Source organism: Oncorhynchus kisutch, linkage group LG22 (assembly GCF_002021735.2).
Source record: "Oncorhynchus kisutch isolate 150728-3 linkage group LG22, Okis_V2, whole genome shotgun sequence".
Taxonomy (NCBI): domain Eukaryota; kingdom Metazoa; phylum Chordata; class Actinopteri; order Salmoniformes; family Salmonidae; genus Oncorhynchus; species Oncorhynchus kisutch.
Window position 1 is genome coordinate 29,097,113 of NC_034195.2, and position 23,949 is coordinate 29,121,061.

A 23,949-nucleotide genomic window follows, 5' to 3' on the forward strand; every position below is an offset into this window, starting at 1 on the left:
CGGGCACTAAAGCACCCTCCCCAGCGCTGCTTGCTAGCCTACTGCACATTTACAACCAGATTAGCCGGGCACTAAAGCACCCTCCCCAGCGCTGCTTGCTAGCCTACTGCACATTTACAACCAGATTAGCCGGGCACTAAAGCACCCTCCCCAGCGCTGCTTGCTAGCCTACTGCACATTTACAACCAGATTAGCCGGGCACTAAAGCACCCTCCCCAGCGCTGCTTGCTAGCCTACTGCACATTTACAACCAGATTAGCCGGGCACTAAAGCACCCTCCCCAGCGCTGCTTGCTAGCCTACTGCACATTTACAACCAGATTAGCCGGGCACTAAAGCACCCTCCCCAGCGCTGCTTGCTAGCCTACTGCACATTTACAACCAGATTAGCCGGGCACTAAAGCACCCTCCCCAGCGCTGCTTGCTAGCCTACTGCACATTTACAACCAGATTAGCCGGGCACTAAAGCACCCTCCCCAGCGCTGCTTGCTAGCCTACTGCACATTTACAACCAGATTAGCCGGGCACTAAAGCACCCTCCCCAGCGCTGCTTGCTAGCCTACTGCACATTTACAACCAGATTAGCCGGGCACTAAAGCACCCTCCCCAGCGCTGCTTGCTAGCCTACTGCACATTTACAACCAGATTAGCCGGGCACTAAAGCACCCTCCCCAGCGCTGCTTGCTAGCCTACTGCACATTTACAACCAGATTAGCCGGGCACTAAAGCACCCTCCCCAGCGCTGCTTGCTAGCCTACTGCACATTTACAACCAGATTAGCCGGGCACTAAAGCACCCTCCCCAGCGCTGCTTGCTAGCCTACTGCACATTTACAACCAGATTAGCCGGGCACTAAAGCACCCTCCCCAGCGCTGCTTGCTAGCCTACTGCACATTTACAACCAGATTAGCCGGGCACTAAAGCACCCTCCCCAGCGCTGCTTGCTAGCCTACTGCACATTTACAACCAGATTAGCCGGGCACTAAAGCACCCTCCCCAGCGCTGCTTGCTAGCCTACTGCACATTTACAACCAGATTAGCCGGGCACTAAAGCACCCTCCCCAGCGCTGCTTGCTAGCCTACTGCACATTTACAACCAGATTAGCCGGGCACTAAAGCACCCTCCCCAGCGCTGCTTGCTAGCCTACTGCACATTTACAACCAGATTAGCCGGGCACTAAAGCACCCTCCCCAGCGCTGCTTGCTAGCCTACTGCACATTTACAACCAGATTAGCCGGGCACTAAAGCACCCTCCCCAGCGCTGCTTGCTAGCCTACTGCACATTTACAACCAGATTAGCCGGGCACTAAAGCACCCTCCCCAGCGCTGCTTGCTAGCCTACTGCACATTTACAACCAGATTAGCCGGGCACTAAAGCACCCTCCCCAGCGCTGCTTGCTAGCCTACTGCACATTTACAACCAGATTAGCCGGGCACTAAAGCACCCTCCCCAGCGCTGCTTGCTAGCCTACTGCACATTTACAACCAGATTAGCCGGGCACTAAAGCACCCTCCCCAGCGCTGCTTGCTAGCCTACTGCACATTTACTACACAATTGGTCGGCCCTGTCTAAAAGGAGCTGCTCTAATCCCTGCATTGACCAAAGTGACTTTGCTCTGTACACAAATGCTGGCCTGTGTGCTCACACAGACCCTAAGAGAGGGTACACTATACCCCCAGGCTGCTAGCCAGGTTACTGGGTCAGGCTGGCAACTGAAAAGGCTTTGTTTGGAGAGGGGGAGGAGGTTGGGGAGTTGGTGAACCCGAGGGAGCCCCATGTCTCCACGCCTGTTGTCTCTGTGTAGACATGAAAGAGCCGAGATGAGGAAAGGGGGATGCTATGGCAGCCGTGGAGTTGTTCTCCCTCTGTCTGCACTGTTCTTTATGGCGCTTCATCAGAAAATAATAAAGTACTCTGATACAGAATGTAGCTTAAGTAAACAGAAACATATGCAAGCCAGCGAGTGTTGTAATTGAACATATGCAAAATCGAAGCGATGAATACGGATAAGCGACATCAGTCCTTCTGTTTAGCTTTTTTAAGTGTGTGCAATTAAAGTATGCTTTAATCACTGAGTAGGATTTTGTGATTATATCTTTGTTGGCACATTATATATTCAAATTGCTTTGGCGGAATTCAAGCATAGGCTCCCTCCCCCTCTGACAGCGGCCCCCTGTGCTGGCCGGTTGGGCATTAATGAGCTATCTGCCGTTGGAGGGAGAGCAGATTAAGCTGTTAATGGGGGGAGGATGGTGGTGAATGTGGCAGACTGGGGTACACCAGACAGAGGGGGACCAATGGGCTATAAGGTTCCTAACAGTACAGCCACGGTAAACAGTGTCCTTACCCATCATATCTACAGCAGCTCTTAACATTTCAAAAACAGTGTTGAGTGATATCATTAACCTGTACTCTTGAGCTGGTGACATCACCCCCAGCCCAAAAGAGATGTGAATGTAGACTAGTGGATGAGGAGTGGGTATGTGATGAGAGGGGTGATGCTTGTGACCAGTGACAGACGGCATTGTTCTCTCAGACGTACCCTGCTGGTCCAATAGACTAGATGTAACGTAGTAAACGGAAATCCGAGTGACACTCAAATGATCAAATCAAAAATCAAATCCAATTTGATTTGTCACATGCGCCGAATACAACAGACCTTACAGTGAAATGCTTACTTACAAGCCCTTAACCAACAATGCAGTTTTTTTTTAAAGACTTTTTTCCAAAAAATAAGAAATAAAAGTAACAAATAATTAAAGAGCAGCAGTAAAATAACAATAGCGAGGCTATATACAGGGGGGTACCGGTACAGAGTCAATATGCTGGGGCACCGGTTAATTGAGGTAATATGTACATGTAGGTAGAGTTATTAAAGTGACTATGCCTATATAATAACATAGAGTACAGCTGTGTAAAAGAGGGGGGGAGGCAATGTAAGTAGTCTGGGTAGCCATTTGATTAGATGTTCAGGGGTTTTATTGCTTGGGGGTAGAAGCTGTTTAGAAGCCTCTTGGACCTAGACTTGGCGCTCCAGTACCACTTGCCGTGCGGTAGCAAAGAGAACATGATCACTAGGGTGGCTGGAGTCTTTGGCAATTTTAAGGGCCTTCCTCTGACACCGCCTGGTATAGATGTCCTGGATGGCAGGAACTGAGGTGGTGTCTGGTTAGACTGTAAACTCTCCTTCCAGACTCACATTATGCATCTCCAATCCAAAATTAAATCTAGAATCGGCTCCCTGTTTCACAACAAAGCATCCTTCACTCATGCTGCCAAACATACCCTCGTAAAACTGACTATCCTACCGATCCTTGACTTCGGCGATGTCATTTACAAAATAGCCTCCAACACTCTACAAAGAAAATTGGATGTAGTCTATCACAGTGCCATCCGTTTTGTCACCAAAGCCCCATATACTACCCACCACTGCGACCTGTATGCTCTCTCGTTGGCTGGCCCTCGCTTCATATTTGTCGCCAAACCCACTGGCTCAAGGTCATCTATAAGTCTTTGCTAGGTAAAGCCCCTCCTTGTCTCAGCTCACTGGTCACCATAGCAGCACCCACCCATAGCACGCGCTCCAGAATGTATATTTCTCTCGTCATCCCCAAAGCCAACTCCTCCTTAGGCCACCTTTCCTTCCAGTTCTCTGTTGCCAATGACTGGAACAAATTGCAAAAATCACTGAATCTGGAGTCTTATATCTCCCTCACTAACTTTAAGCATCAGCTGTCAGAGCTGCTTACCGATCATTGCACCTGTACACAGCCATCTGTAAATAGCCCACCCAACTAACTCATCCCCATATTGTTATTTATTTTTTTGCTCTTTTGCACCCCAGTATCTCTACTTGCACATTCATCTTCTGCACATCTATCACTCCAGTGTTAATGCTAAATTGTAATTACTTCGTCACTATTTGCCTATTTATTGCCTTACCGCCCTAATCTTACTTCATTTGCACACACTGTATATAGATTTTTCTATTGCGTTATTGACTGTACGTTTGTTTATCCCATGTGTAACTCTGTGTTTGTGTCACTCTGCTTTGCTTTATCTTGGCCAGGTTGCAGTTGTAAATGAGAACTTGTTCTCAACTGGCCTACCTGGTTAAATAAAGGTGAAATAAAAATAATAATAATAAAAAATACCTCTGTAAAGAGATTACACTTGACATAATATGTATGTAAACATTTCAATTTACATGACATCCTTGCCTTACCTTTTGTTGTGGCTGGCAACGTGACATTCTCGCATGGCAGCTCCAAATTTACCGTAAATATCACTATCACAGTAACTTAGCCAGTAGCCACTGTCTAGCCAGTAAGCTTGCAAATTATTTAACAAAACAAGCAAATTTTCCTCTAAAACAGATTAGCTACAATTTTGAATAATGCAACTAAACCATATTACACTCTTGAATAATGTGACAATTGACAAGCCAGTGCAGACAAATAAAGGGTTTATTTTCTCGTTTGTACACATATTAAATGTAGCTTTCAAGACCACACAGCTAGATAGCTAGTAACGTTAGCATATCAAACATGAATGTTTACTCCTCTCATACGGACAGAAAATATCAGCTTCAGCCTATTAAAGTTACCTTATAACAAACTAGGCTTCATTTGATGAATATCATGGAATGATAGGCATTATAGGAGGTAAACGCAAAATTGTGACTGAATACGTTGATCATTTCCCTGGACTTTGCTCATCCAAATATTTAGATATTCTTAATTCCATTCCTTTGCTTTAGATTTGTGTATACTGTGTATATTGTTGTGAAATTGTTAGATATTACTTGTTAGACATTACTGCACTGCACTGAGCTAGGAAGACGAGCATTTCGCTACACCCACAATAACATCTGCTAAACACGTGTATGTGACAAGTAAAATTGGTTTTGATTTGGTGAATTGATTAGCTTCTTGCTGCATTCTTCTTACCAGGAAGGTGGCTCAGAGCATTCAAGGGGGGAAAACACTGAGCTTCCCTTTTTTAAAGCTAAGGTGACAATTTCAGAAAGTAACAGGTGAAAACTTAATAAAAGTCTCAAATATAATGAAAATGTCTACACATTTCAGTTGTATTTTTGCTGTATGAATGTTGGGTTGAACGAGACAATTCTGTTTACACGGCACTGCTTAGAGGGGGGAAACTATCGGGTGAGTGTCGTGTGCGACCTCCAAAGGTAGTGTTAGAGACGTGAGAAATACAGAAGTTTACATTACAGTAATGTCTCTTGAGAATCGATACGTCCCGACAATCTCTCAAAATTCTCCTTAATCCCCCTCAATGAGAATAGATCCTAAATGCTGTCTGGTGCTGAGAGGAGAGTAGAGGAGGCATTAGGGAGCATTCTTCCCAGGGATCATCTAATGACAACTGTGTGTGGCTCAGCTAGGACCCCCCCCCCCCCCCCCGGTCCCTCCCGTCTACCTCCCTGATTATTGTGCCGTTTCACCCTCTGCCTTGGCTGAAGCCTTGGGCGACATCAGGGCCTCCATCTCACATGCGGCTGCCCCGACCCTACCCCCACCCAGAGCGCTCCGCCTCTCCATCTCACTGCAAATTAGCTTTAGCTCCGTGTCGGTGTGTGTCGGTGTGTGTGTGTCGGTGTGTGCATGCCCGTCAGGTATTTTCCCGAAAGCTAATTAGAATAACAATAAGAGGAATGCAGTCAGAGAGAGGTCCTTTCCCAGTGGCACAACTAGAAGGTGGGGGGAGTCGTCCTTCAGGCACACTTCGCTCTATTCATCCCGATGTGTCAAGCTAGGAAAAAGGCTCTGTGTGCCCTGCGCATCTGAGGCCCACTGTTTTGACTGGCAAAGCTGTTGGTCCCAGTATTTTGGGATCACAGTATTTGAGGGACAAGCCTAATGAGACATCTCCCAGTCCAGGGAAGCCCGGCTCTCTTTCTTTAGCAAGCAGCTCTGATATTGAGAAAGCTCGTGTAGCTCTGAAGTAGGGATTCGAGGAGGATATTATTCCAAGTTACAAGGGCTTTTAGAAAGTACATATTTGCATGTTTTTGTGTAGTAATTAAGCATGTAAACTTAACACAGATATGGAACTGGAGGTACGGAGTTCTGATGTTTTGATTGTTTGGTTGTTGGACTGAGAACATGTTGATTCCCAGCAGCACTGATTGATCTGGCCCGGCACCGACTCAGAGAGTGTGTGGTCACCTCTCCAGGATGACTAATAGATCCAGGATGTTGTAGTGCTGCTCACATATTAGCTCAACCAATATGTGTGTATTTATTAGCACATGTCAAAAAACTATTAGGAATATTGATTAACATACCCAGCCCCCATTGTTTATACTTGTACAGTTGTAGTGTTCTCCTTTCATTATATCAACAGTGATAGGAATATCATGGCAGCTATTTATATCACATCACAGGAATAGGCTAAACCAAGGAGATCCTGTTGGAACTAAATCCATCTGTACACCAGTAAGCACGGACCCAGAAGCTACCTAGGAGGGTAATAACATCACTTTGAAATATAGTTTTTTTTCTTCTTCTCTGAAAGCACCAGTGCAACAAAACAGACGTCAGCGAGAGTGAAAAGCAGTATGTGATGTTAGAAAGAGCAATCCTCTGTTCCTCCGATCTTTCTGTTTGTCTGGTTGGTTGTTCAGCTATCAGCAATGGTCACTTTTCCTCAACTCTTCCCACATCCATTATTTTTCCAGCATTTTAAAAATGCAGCACAACAGGATACAAGCAACACTGCCTCTGTAAACAAAGATGGTTACGGAAATGGAATGGTCAGAGGGGAGAGTTTCTGTCTGAAGTCTGTAGTGCTTGTGTTCTTTAGGGTTCAAATCACTAGAGTACTACAGACTGAGCTATTGTTTAACCTAAAGAAGAATAACAACCTCGTTGTTTACCAGATTTAGAGTGGGTGATATACTGTACAGGAATGGAGGGAGTGAGTTATTCAACCATATGTTTGCTGAGGTTGACAGATTAGCCCAGCCTCTCTTGGAGAAGGCACATTTTGCTTGGCATAAGAGTCGATACCTTGGGGGATGCTGTAGCCAGGCCAATTGCCCACCCCCTACTCCCCTCAACAACCCCCTTAAAACCCCCAACCCTCCTCTCTGTGGATCGCCAAGTCTTTATCAACGGTAGGGCTGACTTGAAGCACAGGAACAAAAAGCCAGCCTCACTAAAAGCATGATTTAAAAGAGAGGTGATCTCATGCATTGTGTTCATGATCTATGAGTCATTGATCATACGGTAAACAGCGGGAGGATTGTGGAGAGCCGGAATTAATATGTGCCCCAGATTTCCCTGTGGCATCGTCTGCCTGTGTTGCCTTCTATGGTTGTCTGCATGTGTCATTGGAATAATGCCTTCCTTTTTAAACGCCACTTGTAAGCTTCCTTTTCCTTTTTGACCAATAGTTCTGTGTGGAACATTGTGAGTGTCTTAGCAGTGTTTCCTCATAGTACACATGGATCCAGCGTGTGTGTATTGCTGTTTGTGAGGAGAGGCAGCGTGGCAGAGGGAGGGAATGCTGTTGTCCCCAGCTCTAATCCACCCCCTCCTCCTCCCAGAGTAGTTCTCTCTGTTCTGTTTGTCCTCTCATTGGGATGCTTTGGTGATCACCACATACCAGAGAGACAGGGAAAGAGAGGACTGTGGAGTACCGTCCCTCATGCACGAGCTGAGCTGGGAGTCACGCTGTGACGGTGCTGTTGTCCTAGCCCTCTCCAGCCGCCCGCCACACGTCCCTGCTGTTCATGAATAATCCAGGCTGGCCGACGGTCCATTGCTCTCAGCTCTGTGGGGGAAGATGCAAGAACAAAAGACAGGCAGCTCACAGCAGCAGCCATGACTGTGCAGACTGGGATAAGAGGACAATGGCCAGTAGTGTCAGTACAGACAAGGGCAGGAGGCACAGACTAGAGTAAATCACGTTCATATATCTAGGCACCTGCTCCCATCACTGTGCTGCCAAGCTAAATACCAGAGCTAGGATCTCTACCTGCTCGGTAATGTCTACAGACCCAAGAAGTAGAAAAGAACATCACCAAAGAAATACTTATCATCTTTCCTGGCAGATGGGTGGTTAGCAGGAGGAAAGAAAGTATATATCTTTACCAGAATAATGATCTCATCCGCCACCAAATGTAAGGCAGAAGAAGAGCAACATGATCAGAGATAATGAATAGTGTTAATGCTGTCTGTGTGTCAGAGGAGGAGTTTTCCATGGACACCAATGAGGGGTGCCCTTTGTCCTGCTCTAACAGCAGAGCCCCCACCAAGTTGTTCTGTTCCAGTCCAGTTCACACCTTACAACAGCCTGAAAGTATTTGACATCTCTAAACACACAGGGCCGGCCAGCCAGCCGGGAGTAGGCTGCAGCATATGTGCCTGGGCCACAGTGGGGGTTATTGTATCTTCCCCCGCGCCCCATCGAGAAACTGTTCTGACAAGGTGCTGAGGATTGTCAATCTGATGCCATTTTGCTGGGATGACTGTCCAACTGCCAAGTTCAGCTCACAGGATGGACACTATTGGACAAAGCTGACTGACTCAGTCCTCTGACAGTTCACTGCTCACTGACTCCCATTTGTTCTGTTGGGGCGTTTTTAAGAATAATTTGCGTATGTTATCCATTCTTTCTCACAATTTGTTATAATTGTCCTGTACCTTGTCTTGAGAGTATTGTACCAGGATTTGAACAAAATAAATGTTGTGTAATGTGGCATTGCTTACTATTTTAAATGTCCCTTGGAATGATCAGATAAAATAAAGAGTACAGACAGAAGTGTGATGCCTAATTCCTGTGGTTAGCGAACGCTAAATAGTGATTTGTTTCCTATGTAGACCTAAGTAGTTAGTTGGAGGCATTGACCGCTGATGTTGAAGCGTGGCATACGGCCTCAGCTGCAGCGTAGCTTAGGAGATGTTTGATCTTAGTCCTTCCATGTGACCTGCGGGAGTGTGGGGCTCCCCCGCATTAACCAGAGATGGAAAGGGAAGGCTCACACTGCCTGGGGAAGATAGGGGCCCCTGAGGCCTGGGGGCCCAGGGCAAGGACAGCTTTATGGTGCAACCTGCCTGCCCTGTGTGAGTCAGCTTTATGGAAATACACATCTCTGTTACTCACGCTGATATTAAACTTACCTGTCAATGTGGGTGGTGGTTCTGGAACAGAATGGGACCAAGGTAAAAGTAATGTTAGATTTCCATCCGTTTGGAAAAGGGGAACCCACAAAATATAGATTATTTTTTATTTAGTTTAAAACAAATGATCAATATTTCAATAGTTTTGTTGTGATGAACATTTGTATAGATTTCTTTTAAATACACAAAAGCACACAAATGTAGGCCTAAGCTTTTTCGTGTACCTTTTCTATTAAGTGTTTATTCGAAACCCTCTAGCATGATTAACTGTCCTGGGAAATGTAATCTGAAGACAGGAGAAAGTGGCAGGTAGCCAGTTGATGATGGCCCCTGTGTGCTCAGACAGAGCTTTTAACGGGAGTGCCTCATGCTTTAGGGCCCTTAAACTTCACACCAGGTACTGTCGGGACTAAAAGCTGCCAGGGGAGATGGTTTCTCCCACAGGAGCCAGGAGTACAGAGCTGGGAACTAATGGGTTAAATTACATATGGTTATGAAGATGGAGAAGAAAGCTGTGAATAAAATGGGGGCGCCCTCAAAATGGACTGACCTGAGTAACATTGATTAGGTGACAGGCAACTCTAACGCTTGGCTGGAGGGGGGTGCTCGATGTTTGCCTCGCACTAAGGGCATAGAAACCGAGGGAAGTGCTAGCGTTATGGGGGTTTGGGGTTCTGGGGGGTGCGGGGATTGCACAGCTAAGACTGTAAACCCTGAGCTGTGCTCTCCCTAGGGGCAGGCAGGCTTTTGTTTATCAGCGTCTCCATTTGAAACAAGTCATTCTCCATTGCAATGCTGTCTGCCTTGACCTACTTCTGGAGCCTCTCTTTCTATGACTTGTTGCTTGTAATTTTGGTCAAGACCAAGTCTTGAGGTAATAGGTCCTGACGATATGGCTCTTCTGTTGCTTCTGTTTACTTTGACTCTTTTTTTGGTTGATGGCAGTTAATTAGCAGAAACCTTAAGCAGCCATTAGTGGCATCGTACCCCACCACTTCACAAAGGGCTGGACAGATATAGGTCAACATAACTAATGGTCAGTTTGATATCACAAGTGTCCATGGCTTTGTGGGCTGCCTTGCGTTTTGTGTTCCGCAGTGTGGCTTGCATGTTGTGTGCTATAAAGAGAGCTGAGGCTCGGTGATGGGGGTAGGGTGCATAGCTCGCTGTGGGGTTCGGAGGGGGAGAGAGATGGGAGGGAGGGGGGGGGGGGGGGGGGGTTGAAAGAGGAACTGTTTATTGGCTACAAGCTACAGAAGCTGCTTATTGCTGTACTGCATAACTAGGCATTTGTGGCAGCCAGAGTCCTGCCTGCCACATCTACCCCAGGCACTGTGCTTTCTGCCAGCCAGCCTGGAATCAATCACTTCACAAATATAACGAAACATACTGTTTCAAGGCCACTGTCTGTCCTCTGTATGTCTTATGGCTCCTAATAAGATGAAAATATTACGTTATGTTTTGGTCCTTTGTGTTGTTAGCCGTGTCAAGCTAGTCTGACACCATTAGAGAAGTGAAAGTGACTTATTTTCAGATGATTTGCCAACTATTTCTGAATTCTGAGTACTGTATGGCTGTGCACATTGTCAGTCAGTCAGTAATCATGCTGGGTCAAAAGAAGTAATCATTCTGTGGCCCATTTCTCTGCCCCTTTCAGGCGGTGTCAGAGGAAGGACCTAAAAATTGTCAAAGACTCAAGCCTCTCAAGTCATAGACTGTTCTCTCTGCTACTGCACTGCAAGTGGTACTGATGCACAAAGTCTGGAACCAACAGGACCCTGAACAGCTTCTACCCCCAAGCCATAAGTTAATTAATTAGTTAACCAAATAGCTACCTGGACTATCTGCATTAAGCCTTTTTGCACAAACTTTGTTTGACTCGTAACATACACTGCTGCTACTGTTTACTTTCAATCCTGTTTCCTAGTCACTTTATTCCTAGTTATATATACATATCTACCTCAATTACCTCGTACTCCTGCACATAGACTCAGTACTGGTACCCTGTGTATATAGCCAATTTATCATTACTCACTGTGTATTTATTATCACTTTTATTATTACGTGTTTTACTTTTCTATTCCTCTTTTTTCTTTCTCTGCATTGTTGTGAAGGGCTGTAAGTAAGCATTTCACTGTTAGTCTACACCTGTTGTTTAAGAGCATGTGATGAATAAAATGTAATTTAATTAGATCTTGTCCTCAAATTTCCTCTGCTTATTCAGATTGACGAAAGTTGGAAGAGAGGCATCGGGGCAAAAATGTCTATTTACATAATATGTACATAAACTTCTCCATTTACATTAGCAATGGAATGTCCCATGCGGAGAGAGGGGATGACGTTCTTGCTTCGCAGCTCAAATTTACCGTAATTATCACAGTATCCGCTAGACAGCTATGCGAGCAACTTTTAATCTACCATATTGCACTCTTGATTAATGCAACAACCATATTACACTCTTTAAATAATGCAACAATTCACAAGCATGTGCAGACGTCAAAATGGTTTATTTTCTCGTCCATCCACTCATTAATTTAGGATCAAAACAATATCACACCCAAAGTAGCACAGCTGCTAGCTAACGTTAGCCAACAACATCTGCTCCATCAAATAACTTTAGAAATAGAAAATGTACGTTTACCCCTCTCATCATACAAATATAAAAGTACAGTAACATTATCATACAGGGTCATTAATATTATACAGCGATAAGTAGCTAGCAAGTTAAGCAAAATGTATGCATCCTCCTCGCATATTACCAGGGGTGAAAGTTTAATTAATTTGTTCCTGGTACGGGACCGCCTATGTGTGTACACACTTGTCAAATCGTCACTTCAAATGGCTCCTTTACTAGGCTACCCGTGCACGTTCATCCACATATTTCCAGCCTCCAAACAGTGGTGAATGGAAAGAGTCATCTGTTACACAAAACACCCTAAGAAAATGTATGACATTTGACGATTGTCATTACGCCAGAATTTATGCAGCCACTGCTGTCCGTGCCCGTCTCGGTCACTTATCTCTGCCTTGGCAAAATGTCAATCATGTTCTGATTTAAATGTTCTCTTCGTACCACATCACATTTTGGAGCGTAGGCTATGACGCTCATTTATAAGTCCATTTGCAAAATTGTCATGCCTCTGACATGCAGTAATGATAAATAGTGGTGTAATAGCCTACAGTTTTCTTTACATTTTGTTTTATTTATTGAGAGAGGCTCATATTTGACCTGTACGGTGTATTTTGCCAGGATGCCATACCAGACCGCCTTACTTTCACCCTTGCATATTACTAGCTAGCTAGTTAGCTTCGTTAGTTAACATTGGCTGACGTTAGCATTCAGCTATCTGAACCATAGCTAGATTGCTCACATAAAATGCATTTTTTATAAAAAACTATGGATTTTAGCACCCAAAGAAAAGCTTGCATTTACACAGGACAAACATGGGTACAAGTATCAACTGACAGCAACTCGATCTAGTCGGAGGTGCAGTACACCCACACTCGTCACCACTCAACTTTATTGTACTTGTACATCTTGGAGTTGAGAAATAAAGGCTACTTGCATTAGTGTTAGCTTTTGCTTTGAAATAAATGACAGTGTTCTGAGATTCCCTCAAAGCTACGGTGTCAGAGTAAACGATTCTCAAATATAAGGAAAATGCCGATACATTTCAGCTGTTTAAAAAACATTGCTCTGCTATTTAGAATTTTACTGTAGAAGCATTTGACTCTAGAAGACAATTCTGCAATGCTCCGAGGAGGGGGGTGAGCAAGGCTCACCCGCAACCTCCGGAGGTGGTGTATTACAGTTAAAGGTCTAGCCGAGGGTATTTTCTCGAAACCTCTGGGCAATCTCTCGTAGTGAGAAGAGACCCTAGGGCACAGGCTCAGCATCAACAAAACTGTCCATTTCAACTTGAATAAATGGACAGTCAGTGCCCAATGTTTTTAAGTACATTACAATACCTCTTGGTTAATAACATTCTTTGTTGAATTTAGGCCATTTAATGTAACTGATGGTGGCCCCATAGCTCTGTTGGTCGCCAGGGGAGCCCTGGACAGTACTGTATATGACACTGGCCACTATTATCCAGGGAGAGGGTCATGAGTTCCTATTGGTAATGCCAGGATATCAGCCTCCCCGGTCCACTGGCTGACAAGAGGTCACCTAGTATGTCCCATTGGACCTGGGAGGCTGATATCCTGGCATTACCAAGCCATAAAACGGACCTTATTGTCTTAGCCAGTTGCTTATTTAGGTCAGTTTTATGGCTTGAAAACAGCGGGGGGTCAAGCCCGCTCTCATATCAATACATTAAAATCTACTTTGGTCCACTAGCGAATAAACTTCTAGATTACATTTACTCCAATCACCCCCTGGTGAGATAAAATGTACTCATTAAATAACAGTGTTGTTCCAAAGCAGTAAAATCAAAGCAGCAATGCTGCAATGTTGATACAAGTGTGTCACAGAGTGTAACATGCAGAATACAGTAATACTGGTATAGGTAGATGATTAACATGGTGCTCTACAGATGGACACCTTTTACATTTTGCCTGTTTAAGACTGTATTTATACATCTATAATTGGTGTTTTTGTGCGCTGTGCTTCCATATTTATATTGGGTTGTTTGAGGATAGCAGAGAATGTTAGTTTGGAGAGAAGATGGTTTTATATGGATGTACCAAGCACACAATAACTTTTAGACAGAAGAAGGGAAAGTGTTTTTTAAAGACTTGTTTAAGACTTACCATTTAATAGTATGAATAGAAAGAATCTGTTCATTTGTTTTTGTAGAAACTACAGTCTACAATGTTCTCTATACCAGGATTGGGCTAGGAACAGCGATTGAAAATTGAGGAACTGAATTGCTCTGCATGGACACAGCATTCAGTTAGCAACTACAGAGGAACACTGTAATCGATAATACACTACATGTATATGGACACCTGCTCGTCAAACATCTCATTCCAATATCATGGGCATTAATATGGCTATAACAGCCTCCACTCTTCTGGGAAGGCTTTCCACTAGATGTTGGAACATTGCTGCAGGGACTTGCTTCCATTCAGCCATAAGAACATTAATGAGGTCAGGCACTGATGTTGGGCGATTAGGCCTGGCTCGCAGTCGGCGTTCCAATTCATCCCAAAGGTGTTCAATGGGGTTGAGGTTAGGTTCTTCCACTCCGATCTCAACAAACCATTTATGCATGAACCTCGCTTTGTGCCCCGGGGCATTGTCATGCTGAACAGGAAAGGGCCTTCCCCAAAGTTGGAAGCACAGAATCATCTAGAATGTCATTGTATGCTGTAGCATTAAGATTTCCCTTCACTGGAACTAAGGGGCCTAGCCCGAACCATGAAAAACATCCCGAGACCATTATTTCTCCTCCACCAAACTTTATAGTTTGCACTCTGCATTCCTTGGCATCCGCCAAACCCAGATTTGACCGTCGGACTGCCAGATTGTGAAGCGTGATTCATCACTCCAGAGAACACATTTCCACTGCTCCAGAGTCCAATGGCGGTGAGCTTTACACCAATCCAGCCAACACTTGGCATTGCACATGGTGACCTTAGACTTGTGTGCATCTGCTCAGCCATGGAGACCCATTTAATTAAGCTCCTGACGAATAGTTAATGCTTCCAGATTGGAACTCAGCAGTATGTGTTGCAACAAAGGACAGGCGATTTTTATGCGCTTCAGAACTTGGCGGTCCCGTTCTGTGAGCTTGTGTGGCCTACCACTTCACGGCTTAACCGTTGTTGCTCCTAGTCATTTCCAGTTCACAATAACAGCACTTTCAATTGACCGAGACAGCTCTAGCAGGGAGAAACTTGACGAACTCACTTGTTGGAAAGGGGGCATTCTATGACGGTGCCACATTGAAAGTCACTGAGCTCTTCAGTAAGGGCATTCTACTGCCAATGTTTGTCTATAGCGATTGCATGGCTGTGTGCTCAATTTTATACACCTGTCAGCAATGGGTGTGGCTTAAATAGTCAAATCCACTTATTTGAACGGGTGTCCACATACCTTTTGTATATATAGTGTACCATCGAAGAGCAGAACTACAGCATGGCTTTCAAGATGTGTGTTGATGTTTGGAATTCGATTGAGAAGTGATATGATATGCCTAGTTGACTTTCCAAATGCTTCAGATGTGGCTTCATTTGATATCACATTAAGCCAGAGGCTGCCTGGCTGCCACCCTCAGCAGTTGAATCATATGCAATGTCAATAACCTCAGTCTTCCTATTTAGCACGTTTTGCTATCCAATTAAATGTGTAACCTAATTGATGACTAATATCCAGTTCATTCTTTACAGTCCTGTATACGTACGTTAGATACCAAAACTTTTCGGATTGTATGACACAAACGCAAGGCATTTCATTTAGCATGTTTAGAATATGCAGTCCGATGGCACAGCTGAATATGCTAAACATGATAAACATTTATAATTTTACACATGGTCCCCTCAGTGTTCTAACGATCTCTCTGTGTCCCCTGACAACAGTACATCAAGATCCCCGCCCCGTCCCCAGATGCCTCGGACGCACTACGGGTCTTCTCCTTCTACCTGTCTAGTGATAGCAAGGACAAACCTCAGGCCAGCTTCGACTGCACCCACCAGTATGTCTCAAGGTAAGCACACACCACTGTTTTCACAGTCAACCACAGCCAGTTCAGTCAGATTGTGACCACAGGACTTCTGAGACACTGCTCTCTTACACTCTCTCTCCTATTGCCAACCTAAGTAACCCTTGTCACAATGTGACCGCTTCAAATTACAGCTTATCCTCAGACAATTTTTCTTACCATTGCATGTATAATACAGTTCAGTCTTATTTTAGAACTACTCATAAACTCTGTCCTTTCGATTTAAGTACTTTCTGTTGAGCTTTTTTTTTTGTCTTTTGAGTTACTGTAAGCACCTATTTAGCATACTGTGTTGCTAAAGTTTGACAGTTGAGGTTGCTTGTCTCTAGACCTTTGACCTACACATGTCTGAGGACAGTGAGATCACAGTGTTTGGAACCATGTAGGGTTAGTTGGAGGGGTAGAGTTGTGACGCTCTGTTTGCCCTGCAGCTAAAAGTCTTGTGGCTTTACAATACTTCACTTGTTCTGCAGCTTAATGCCTTAGCATAGGATGTGAGGAACAAGCATGAGGACAGAAGTCACAGAACCAGTCATGGGAGTGAGACACATGTCATATGTAGACAGAATCACACAAAACACATTTTCAAGAAATGCTGTATTGATTTGGAAGTAGTGTGAGACTTTTTGCTGCTATGTGAGCCTGATCTTCTACTCGCCTCAGGGAGGGCAGGGAGCACCTGGAGGGCCAGGGAAGTATTCAGGACAAGATCACTGTGTGTGCCACTGATGACTCGTACCAGATGACCCGGGAGCGCATGTCTCAGGTGGAGAAGGACATCATGAGCAGGTCGGCCATCGAGATCAAGCCAGGCTCCACTCGTGGTAAGTCTGCAGTCACAGGCTGCTTTTTCCTCTGCTGGATGAGCTATGTCCAAACCAGCTTCACACCGAGCCCTTTACTTTGGGGATCAAGGGCAAAATAATGGAGGTGTTTTAATGTTCTCTGAAAGCTTCTAATCCATCGCCTTTTACCATCTTGTCCTGCTGATAATTGCCATATGGTGTGGAAGTTATCGCATAGTTGATCAAAGTACTGGGTTGCAATTATTCATGCGACAGGGGAGGCCTCTTTTTCTTCTTCTCCCTTCATTTAGACCAGATTGTTCAGGCACACTGCCAACCTGCCTGCCAGCTCCATTCATGTGATTGAGTTTGCCAGAAGTATGCACTAACAAGTCTCATGCTGAGTGGATGAAGTTCTGCCTAAGAGTTTAATTACAGTGGCTGCGATTCAATTAGTTTTCATCAGCTGAAATACTGAATTATTGTTTGCAGATTCTCTGATGCAAAGGTCATAATTTACCATAAGTAGTTAAGAACTGACGAAAATCAGAATCAGAATCATCATTTGTGCCACTATGTAAAGATATTATTGTGGGAGCATACTTTTTTATTGAACCTTTATTTAACTAGGCAAGCCAGTTAAGAACAAATTCTTATTATACAATGAGGGCCTACCCCGGCCAAACCCTCCCTTAACCCGGATGACGCTGGGCCAATTGTGCGCCACCCTATGGGACTCCCAATCACGGCTGGTTGTGATACAGCCCGGTATCAAACCTCTAGCACTGAGATGCAGTGTGATACAGCCCGGTATCGAACCTCTAGCACTGAGATGCAGTGTGATACAGCCTGGTATCAAACCTCTAGCACTGAGATGCAGTGTGATACAGCCCGGTATCGAACCTCTAGCACTGAGATGCAGTGTGATACAGCCCGGTATCGAACCTCTAGCACTGAGATGCAGTGTGATACAGCCCGGTATCGAACCTCTAGCACTGAGATGCAGTGTGATACAGCCCGGTATCGAACCTCTAGCACTGAGATGCAGTGTGATACAGCCCGGTATCGAACCTCTAGCACTGAGATGCAGTGTGATACAGCCCGGTATCAAACCTCTAGCACTGAGATGCAGTGTGATACAGCCCGGTATCGAACCTCTAGCACTGAGATGCAGTGTGATACAGCCCGGTATCGAACCTCTAGCACTGAGATGCAGTGTGATACAGCCCGGTATCGAACCTCTAGCACTGAGATGCAGTGTGATACAGCCCGGTATCGAACCTCTAGCACTGAGATGCAGTGTGATACAGCCCGGTATCGAACCTCTAGCACTGAGATGCAGTGTGATACAGCCCGGTATCGAACCTCTAGCACTGAGATGCAGTGTGATACAGCCCGGTATCGAACCTCTAGCACTGAGATGCAGTGTGATACAGCCCGGTATCAAACCTCTAGCACTGAGATGCAGTGTGATACAGCCCGGTATCAAACCTCTAGCACTGAGATGCAGTGTGATACAGCCCGGTATCAAACCTCTAGCACTGAGATGCAGTGTGATACAGTCCGGTATCAAACCTCTAGCACTGAGATGCAGTGTGATACAGCCCGGTATCGAACTTCTAGCACTGAGATGCAGTGCTTTAGACTGCTGCGCCACTCGAGAGCCCAGCATAGCAGTGCTGTAGATATTTTTATACAGCATGTGAACCAGTGGGACCATTGGGATGTGCATTAGTTACATGCCATGTAGGAGGATGCAGACACAGGTATACTTATGTGTCTTCTGGTGGGTTCTAAATGGACATGTTACCGATGCTGTGTATTATAACCTGAACAGACGTGTAGAACTATGCTGTCTTTATGACATAATATGCATTCGTGGATTTAAAGCACATAGAGCTCTTCTTTGCAGACACTGACAGTTTTACAGTTTTACACATATTGTCTAAAACATAAATAGAACATACTGCACAATCCATGTTCTACCACTGATGAAGCAAGCAACACATTTTTACATTTTAAATTGTAGTCATTTAGCAGACGCTCTTATCCAGAGCGACTTACAGTTAGTGCATTCATCTTAAGATAGCTAGGTGAGACAACCACATATCTCAGTCATAGTAATGACATTTTTCCTCAATAAAGTAGGGGAGAGGGGGGGTGCTGTGGGACTATTTCAGATACTCTTTCAAGAGGTAGGGTTTCAGATGTTTTTGGTAGATGGGCAGGGACTCTGCTGTCCTGGCTTCAGGGGAAGCTGGCTCTACCATTGGGGTGCCAGAACAGAGAAGAGCTTGGACTGGACTGGGCGAGCTGCCTTCCCGTAGGGGTGGGAGGGCCAAGAGACCAGAGGTGGCAGAACACATGACATGCCATGCTGTTGAAATAGGCTCCTTGAGGGCTGTTGCACAATCCTGTTAAAGGTAGCTGTCATGTTGAGATTGCAGTGTAATGTCTCTGCTGAATGGGTTCAAAACAACGACTGAATTCTAATCCAAATAATGCATTTTAAATTAAAGTTAGTCAAGTGAAAAGGAGGACGTCCACTTGCATCCTCAGCCTGGGAACATTGACATTGGTTTCATAAGGTTTAAGGCACACAACTGGACTCACTTTCCCACAGCATGGACAGGACAGTAAAGGCACCCATTCAAAGGCAACTGAAATTAAAGGGTCATAAACTATATGTCATATGCGCTACTGTGCACACAAACCTCCTGTGGCAGCCAGCAGTATTTTTGTGGTACAGTAATTCTATGGCTATCTCCTCATGTTTCTACATACAAATGATAGTTTGCAGGAAAATGCATATCATTTAGTTTTAATGTATGGCTCGAATACTTTCCCAGTGAAAAGATTGAAGAAATTCTGTAAAAAGCATATTAAGGTCATCTCTGACCATTACTGTAGCTGTACAAAACGGTCTCATAAAGGGAATGTGTTTTAGTTGAACATATTCAGTGGAGATAGATGTATAGTGAATCCCCCACCACCTGTTTGCTAGTATTGAGGTTAAGAAGGGTTAGGCCTGGTTAGTCCAGTTAGTGTTGGGTCTGGTTAGTCCAGTTAGTGTTGGGTCTGGTTAGTCCAGTTAGTGTTGGGTCTCGTTAGAATAATATCATCTTGTTAGGAGACGGCCTGAGAACACCAGGTAGCAGTAGAACATGCTACAGCGCTCCTCCCTCTATAGGAGTCTATAGGAGTGAGGAATACCACACGCTGTGTGCACTCTTTCAGTTAAGATGATAAGCCAAGATCCTAACTCTGTGATCACTGAAGATCCCATGGCACTTATTGCTAGAGTAGGACTTAACCCCACCGTCCTGGATAGACTCCCAACATGGAACCATGAAGAACTTCTCCTTAGCCTGTTATAGGCTCAGTCAATCATCATCACTTCTCTGCTGGGTCTGGTGTCAGTCTGACGTACATTACTCATGGTTGTGATACACTACACCTTGGTGACAGATGGGATGAGGAACACCCATACAATATCAAGCTGAGCCATTATATAGTCTTTGGTGTAACCGTACATTTTGGGTGAATGCTACTGTTTTGGTTTCAATGTTATCAACATGGTTGTGTCCAAACATGTGACTACTGTAATGAATACTCAGGAAGAAAAAGGTGTAGATTCACACGCAGAGCGCGGCAGGTGTTTATTACACCTTTCACAGAAGGCAGGAATCGTGGTCACAGACAGGCAATGGTCATACACAGGTAGGCAAACAAGCAGGTGAATCAAAACGAAGACTGATGGCTATAACTGGATCTCACAAACAAGCTAGGAAAAGGCTTAATAGAGTCAAAACAAACAATACCTCACAAAGGCACAAACAGAATGAACTGAACTAAATCAGGAGCTGATGAGACCAGGTGAGTAACTAACACAGGTGAAAACAATGAACAAAAATGAAATGTGTTCAAGAACACAAAGAAACAGGGATATGTTCAAGAACACAACCAAACAGAACACAGAACAAGTTTGACTAAGAAAATATATACAGAACCTTACAACTACTGTATCTAGTTACTGCTTTAGATTTTTTTTAGAGCATTTTTCACACAATATTTTTCAGCAACAAAGGAACCAACCCATATCCTATTTCTAATAAGTTAAGTATGTTTTAGTCAAGCATGTTCAGTGTTCTGCTGGTTTCGTGTAAAAGCTATACAGTAGACAGAATGGCGCTTTGCAAACCTTCCCATAACCAAGTACATGACAAGCATATTGAATTTATTGTTGTTAGCGTCTAGTCGCTGCATGTTTAAAATGTGGCAACACAGGCTATTTCACTACACTACAGGGAGATATTGGACTGTAAATTGTATGTGTCTTGAACCACAGTAGCTGTTACGACAAGCTCTGGAAACTGCATTGCATTTGGCAAAAGCAGAGATTTACCCTCAGGCCCAGAGTTGATTAAAATTACACCCTTTAATCTTACTGGGGTGCATAGTATATGTTGATGATATCCTCATTTCTCACATTATGAAAATGTCAGGAAGTTTTGTGTAACTGTTATGCAAACCATTTCATATAGGCGCCTTGAAGAATAGATATTTTGAAGACTTGTTAACCAATATGTTTTTAAAGCTAGAATCCTTAGCTGAAACGATAACAAAGCATTTCCCCCACCTCTGTTTTGGTAAAATACTGAGTGATTGGCCTTGAGACATGAAACCACTCTCATAGACAGAGCTATGGATGCAAGGACTGACCATCTATGATATCAAAATGATCATTTTAACCATGCTTTAAAGGCTATGTTTGTTTACAATTACAGTTGAAGTCTATAAGTAGTCTTTGTCTTGCACAGGAGTACTTTCATAGTGGAAGTATGACACAAATACAGTTTACTTGTGTTGCTGAGAATTCTGGTATGTTTTGTTTTCCCATGAATGTATTTTCCATCTGTTGCACACGGACTAACTGAAGTTAAACTCAGTTTTTCACAATTCCTGACATTTAATCCTAGTACAAATTCCCTGTCTTAGGTCAGTTAGGATCACCACTATTTTAAGAATGTGAAATGTCAGTATTATAGTAGAGAGAAATATTTATTTCAGCTTTTATATCTTTCATCACATTCCCAGTGGGTCAGAAGTTTACATACACTCAATTAGTATTTGGTAGCATTGCCTTTAAATTGTTTAACTTGGGTCAAACGTTTTGGGTAACCTTCCACAAGCTTCCCACAATAAGTTGGGTGGATTTTGGCCCATTCCTCCTGACAGAGTTGGTGTAACTGAGTCTGCTTTGTAGGCCTCCTTGCTCGCACACGCATTTTCAGTTCTGCCCACAAATTTTCTATAGGATTGAGGTCAGGGCTTTGTGATGGCCACTCCAATACCTTGACTTTGTTGTCCTTAAGCCATTTTGCCACAACTTTGCAAGTATGCTTGGGGTCATTTGGAAGACCCATTTGCGACCAAGCTTTAACTGACTGATGTCTTGAGATGTTGCTTCAATATATCCACATAATTTTCTTTCCTCATTATGCCATCTATTTTGTGAAGTGCGCCAGTCCCTCCTGCAGCAAAGGACCCCCACAACATGTTGCTGTCACCGCCGTGCTTCATGGTTGGGATGGTGTTCTTCGGCTTGCAAGCCTCCCCCTTTTTCCTCCAAACATAACGATGGTCATTATGGCCAAACAGTTCTATTTTTGTTTCATCAGACCAGAGGACATTTCTCCAAAAAGTATGATCTTTGTCCCCATGTGCAGTTGCAAACCGTAGTCTGGCTTTTTTAATGGTGGTTTTGGAGCAATGGCTTCTTCCTTACTCAGCGGCCTTTCAGGCTATGTCGATATAGGACTTGTTTTCATGTGGCTATAGATACTTTTGTACCTGTTTCCTCCAGCATCTTCACAAGGTCCTTTGCTGTTGTTCTGGGATTGATTTGCACTTTTCGCACCAAGGTACGTTCATCTCTAGGAGACAGAACGCGTCTCATTCCTGAGCGGTATGACGGCTGCGTGGTCCCATGGTGTTTATACTTGCGTACTATTGTTTGTACAGATGAACGTGGTACCTTCAGGCATTTGGAATTGCTCCCAAGGATGAACCAGACTTGTGGTGGTCTACAATTATTTTTAGGAGGATTTGGCTGATTTCTTTTGATTTTCCCAGGATGTCAAGAAAAGAGGCACTGAGTTTGAAGTTAGGCCTTGAAATACATCCACAGGTACACCTCCAATTGACTCAAATTATGTTAATTAGCCTATCAGAAGCTTCTAAAGCCATGACATGATTTTCTGGAATTTTCCAAGCTGTTTAAAGGCACAGCCAACTTAGTGTATGTACATTTCTGACCCACTGGAATTGTGATACAGTGAATTATAAGTGAAGTAATCTGTCTGTAAACAATTGTTGGAAAAATGACTTGTGTCATGCACAAAGTAAATGTCCTAACCGACTTGCCAAACTATAGTTTGTAAACAAGACATTTGTGGAGTGGTTGAAAAACGATGACTCCAACCTAAGTGTATGTAAACTTCCCACTTCAGCTGTACATTGTTTCCAAACATTGGAGTGAAACAAGTTTTTATTTTGAGTTCTATAACAGTTGAACTATGCTCATAAGTCATTTATAAGTTATATTCTTCAAGAATCAATGGGTACATATTATTAATTTAGAAGTCCAAAAATGGATGTAGCAACTGCAGATTCTAGCTTTAACATTATTACATTCCAGTTGTGCAACAACTGTAGACTTTTAGAAATGTCAAATTGAGTGCATGGTGCCAGACATTATTTTACAGAGTATGTAAATCATCTAGGTCCATATGTCATAGAGTAAATCAACTCTTTCACGCACTGTACAGTGCAGCTGGGCCCCAGCTTTACTTAATATAGTAGATACCAGTTGTACCAGAACCACTCTGCTTCCATGAAGATGCTGTGCTTTCCGTCCTATAGCAACCTTCAAAGCAGAGCTTAAACTTTTTTAATGAGATCAGGGTTGGGAGATATATCTATAAGCACCGCCATGTCCTGCTGGCTTGGAGCCAGGAGAATTAGTGCTGCAACAGGAAGAAAAGGCCTTTGTGTATGAGTGAGCAGTGAGGTGTTTAACTTTCCATGCTCCTCTGCTTGCACAGGAGCCGGTTAACTTCACTGGCAACTCTTTCACTGAACTCCAAGCCTGGCGCTGCGCACCAACACTGTATGTGTACATGAGGCTGTTTGAGTTCTGGCTAAACATGTTTGTTCAGATGCTATTTCCTGCTATGGATGCAAGGTGCTATTCCTGTGTGCAGTGATTGCATACTGTATTTATGACAGACATCTGTCAAGACAAAGCACATCAGGTTTTGCTTCTGGCCCTTGTCTCACACATT

At 44.0% G+C, this 23,949-nt stretch overlaps 1 protein-coding gene across 1 annotated transcript in view; it reads left to right on the forward strand.

The window, feature by feature from the left end:
- The window catches only part of LOC109867266 (RNA polymerase II elongation factor ELL2-like), a 43,107-nt gene that overhangs the window by 5,815 nt on the left and 13,343 nt on the right, over positions 1 to 23,949 (forward strand). Inside the window, exons 3-4 of the mRNA XM_020456323.2 lie at positions 15,676 to 15,803; positions 16,482 to 16,642. Coding sequence (XP_020311912.1) covers positions 15,676 to 15,803; positions 16,482 to 16,642 — 289 coding nt within the window. The remainder of the gene's footprint in view (positions 1 to 15,675; positions 15,804 to 16,481; positions 16,643 to 23,949) is intronic.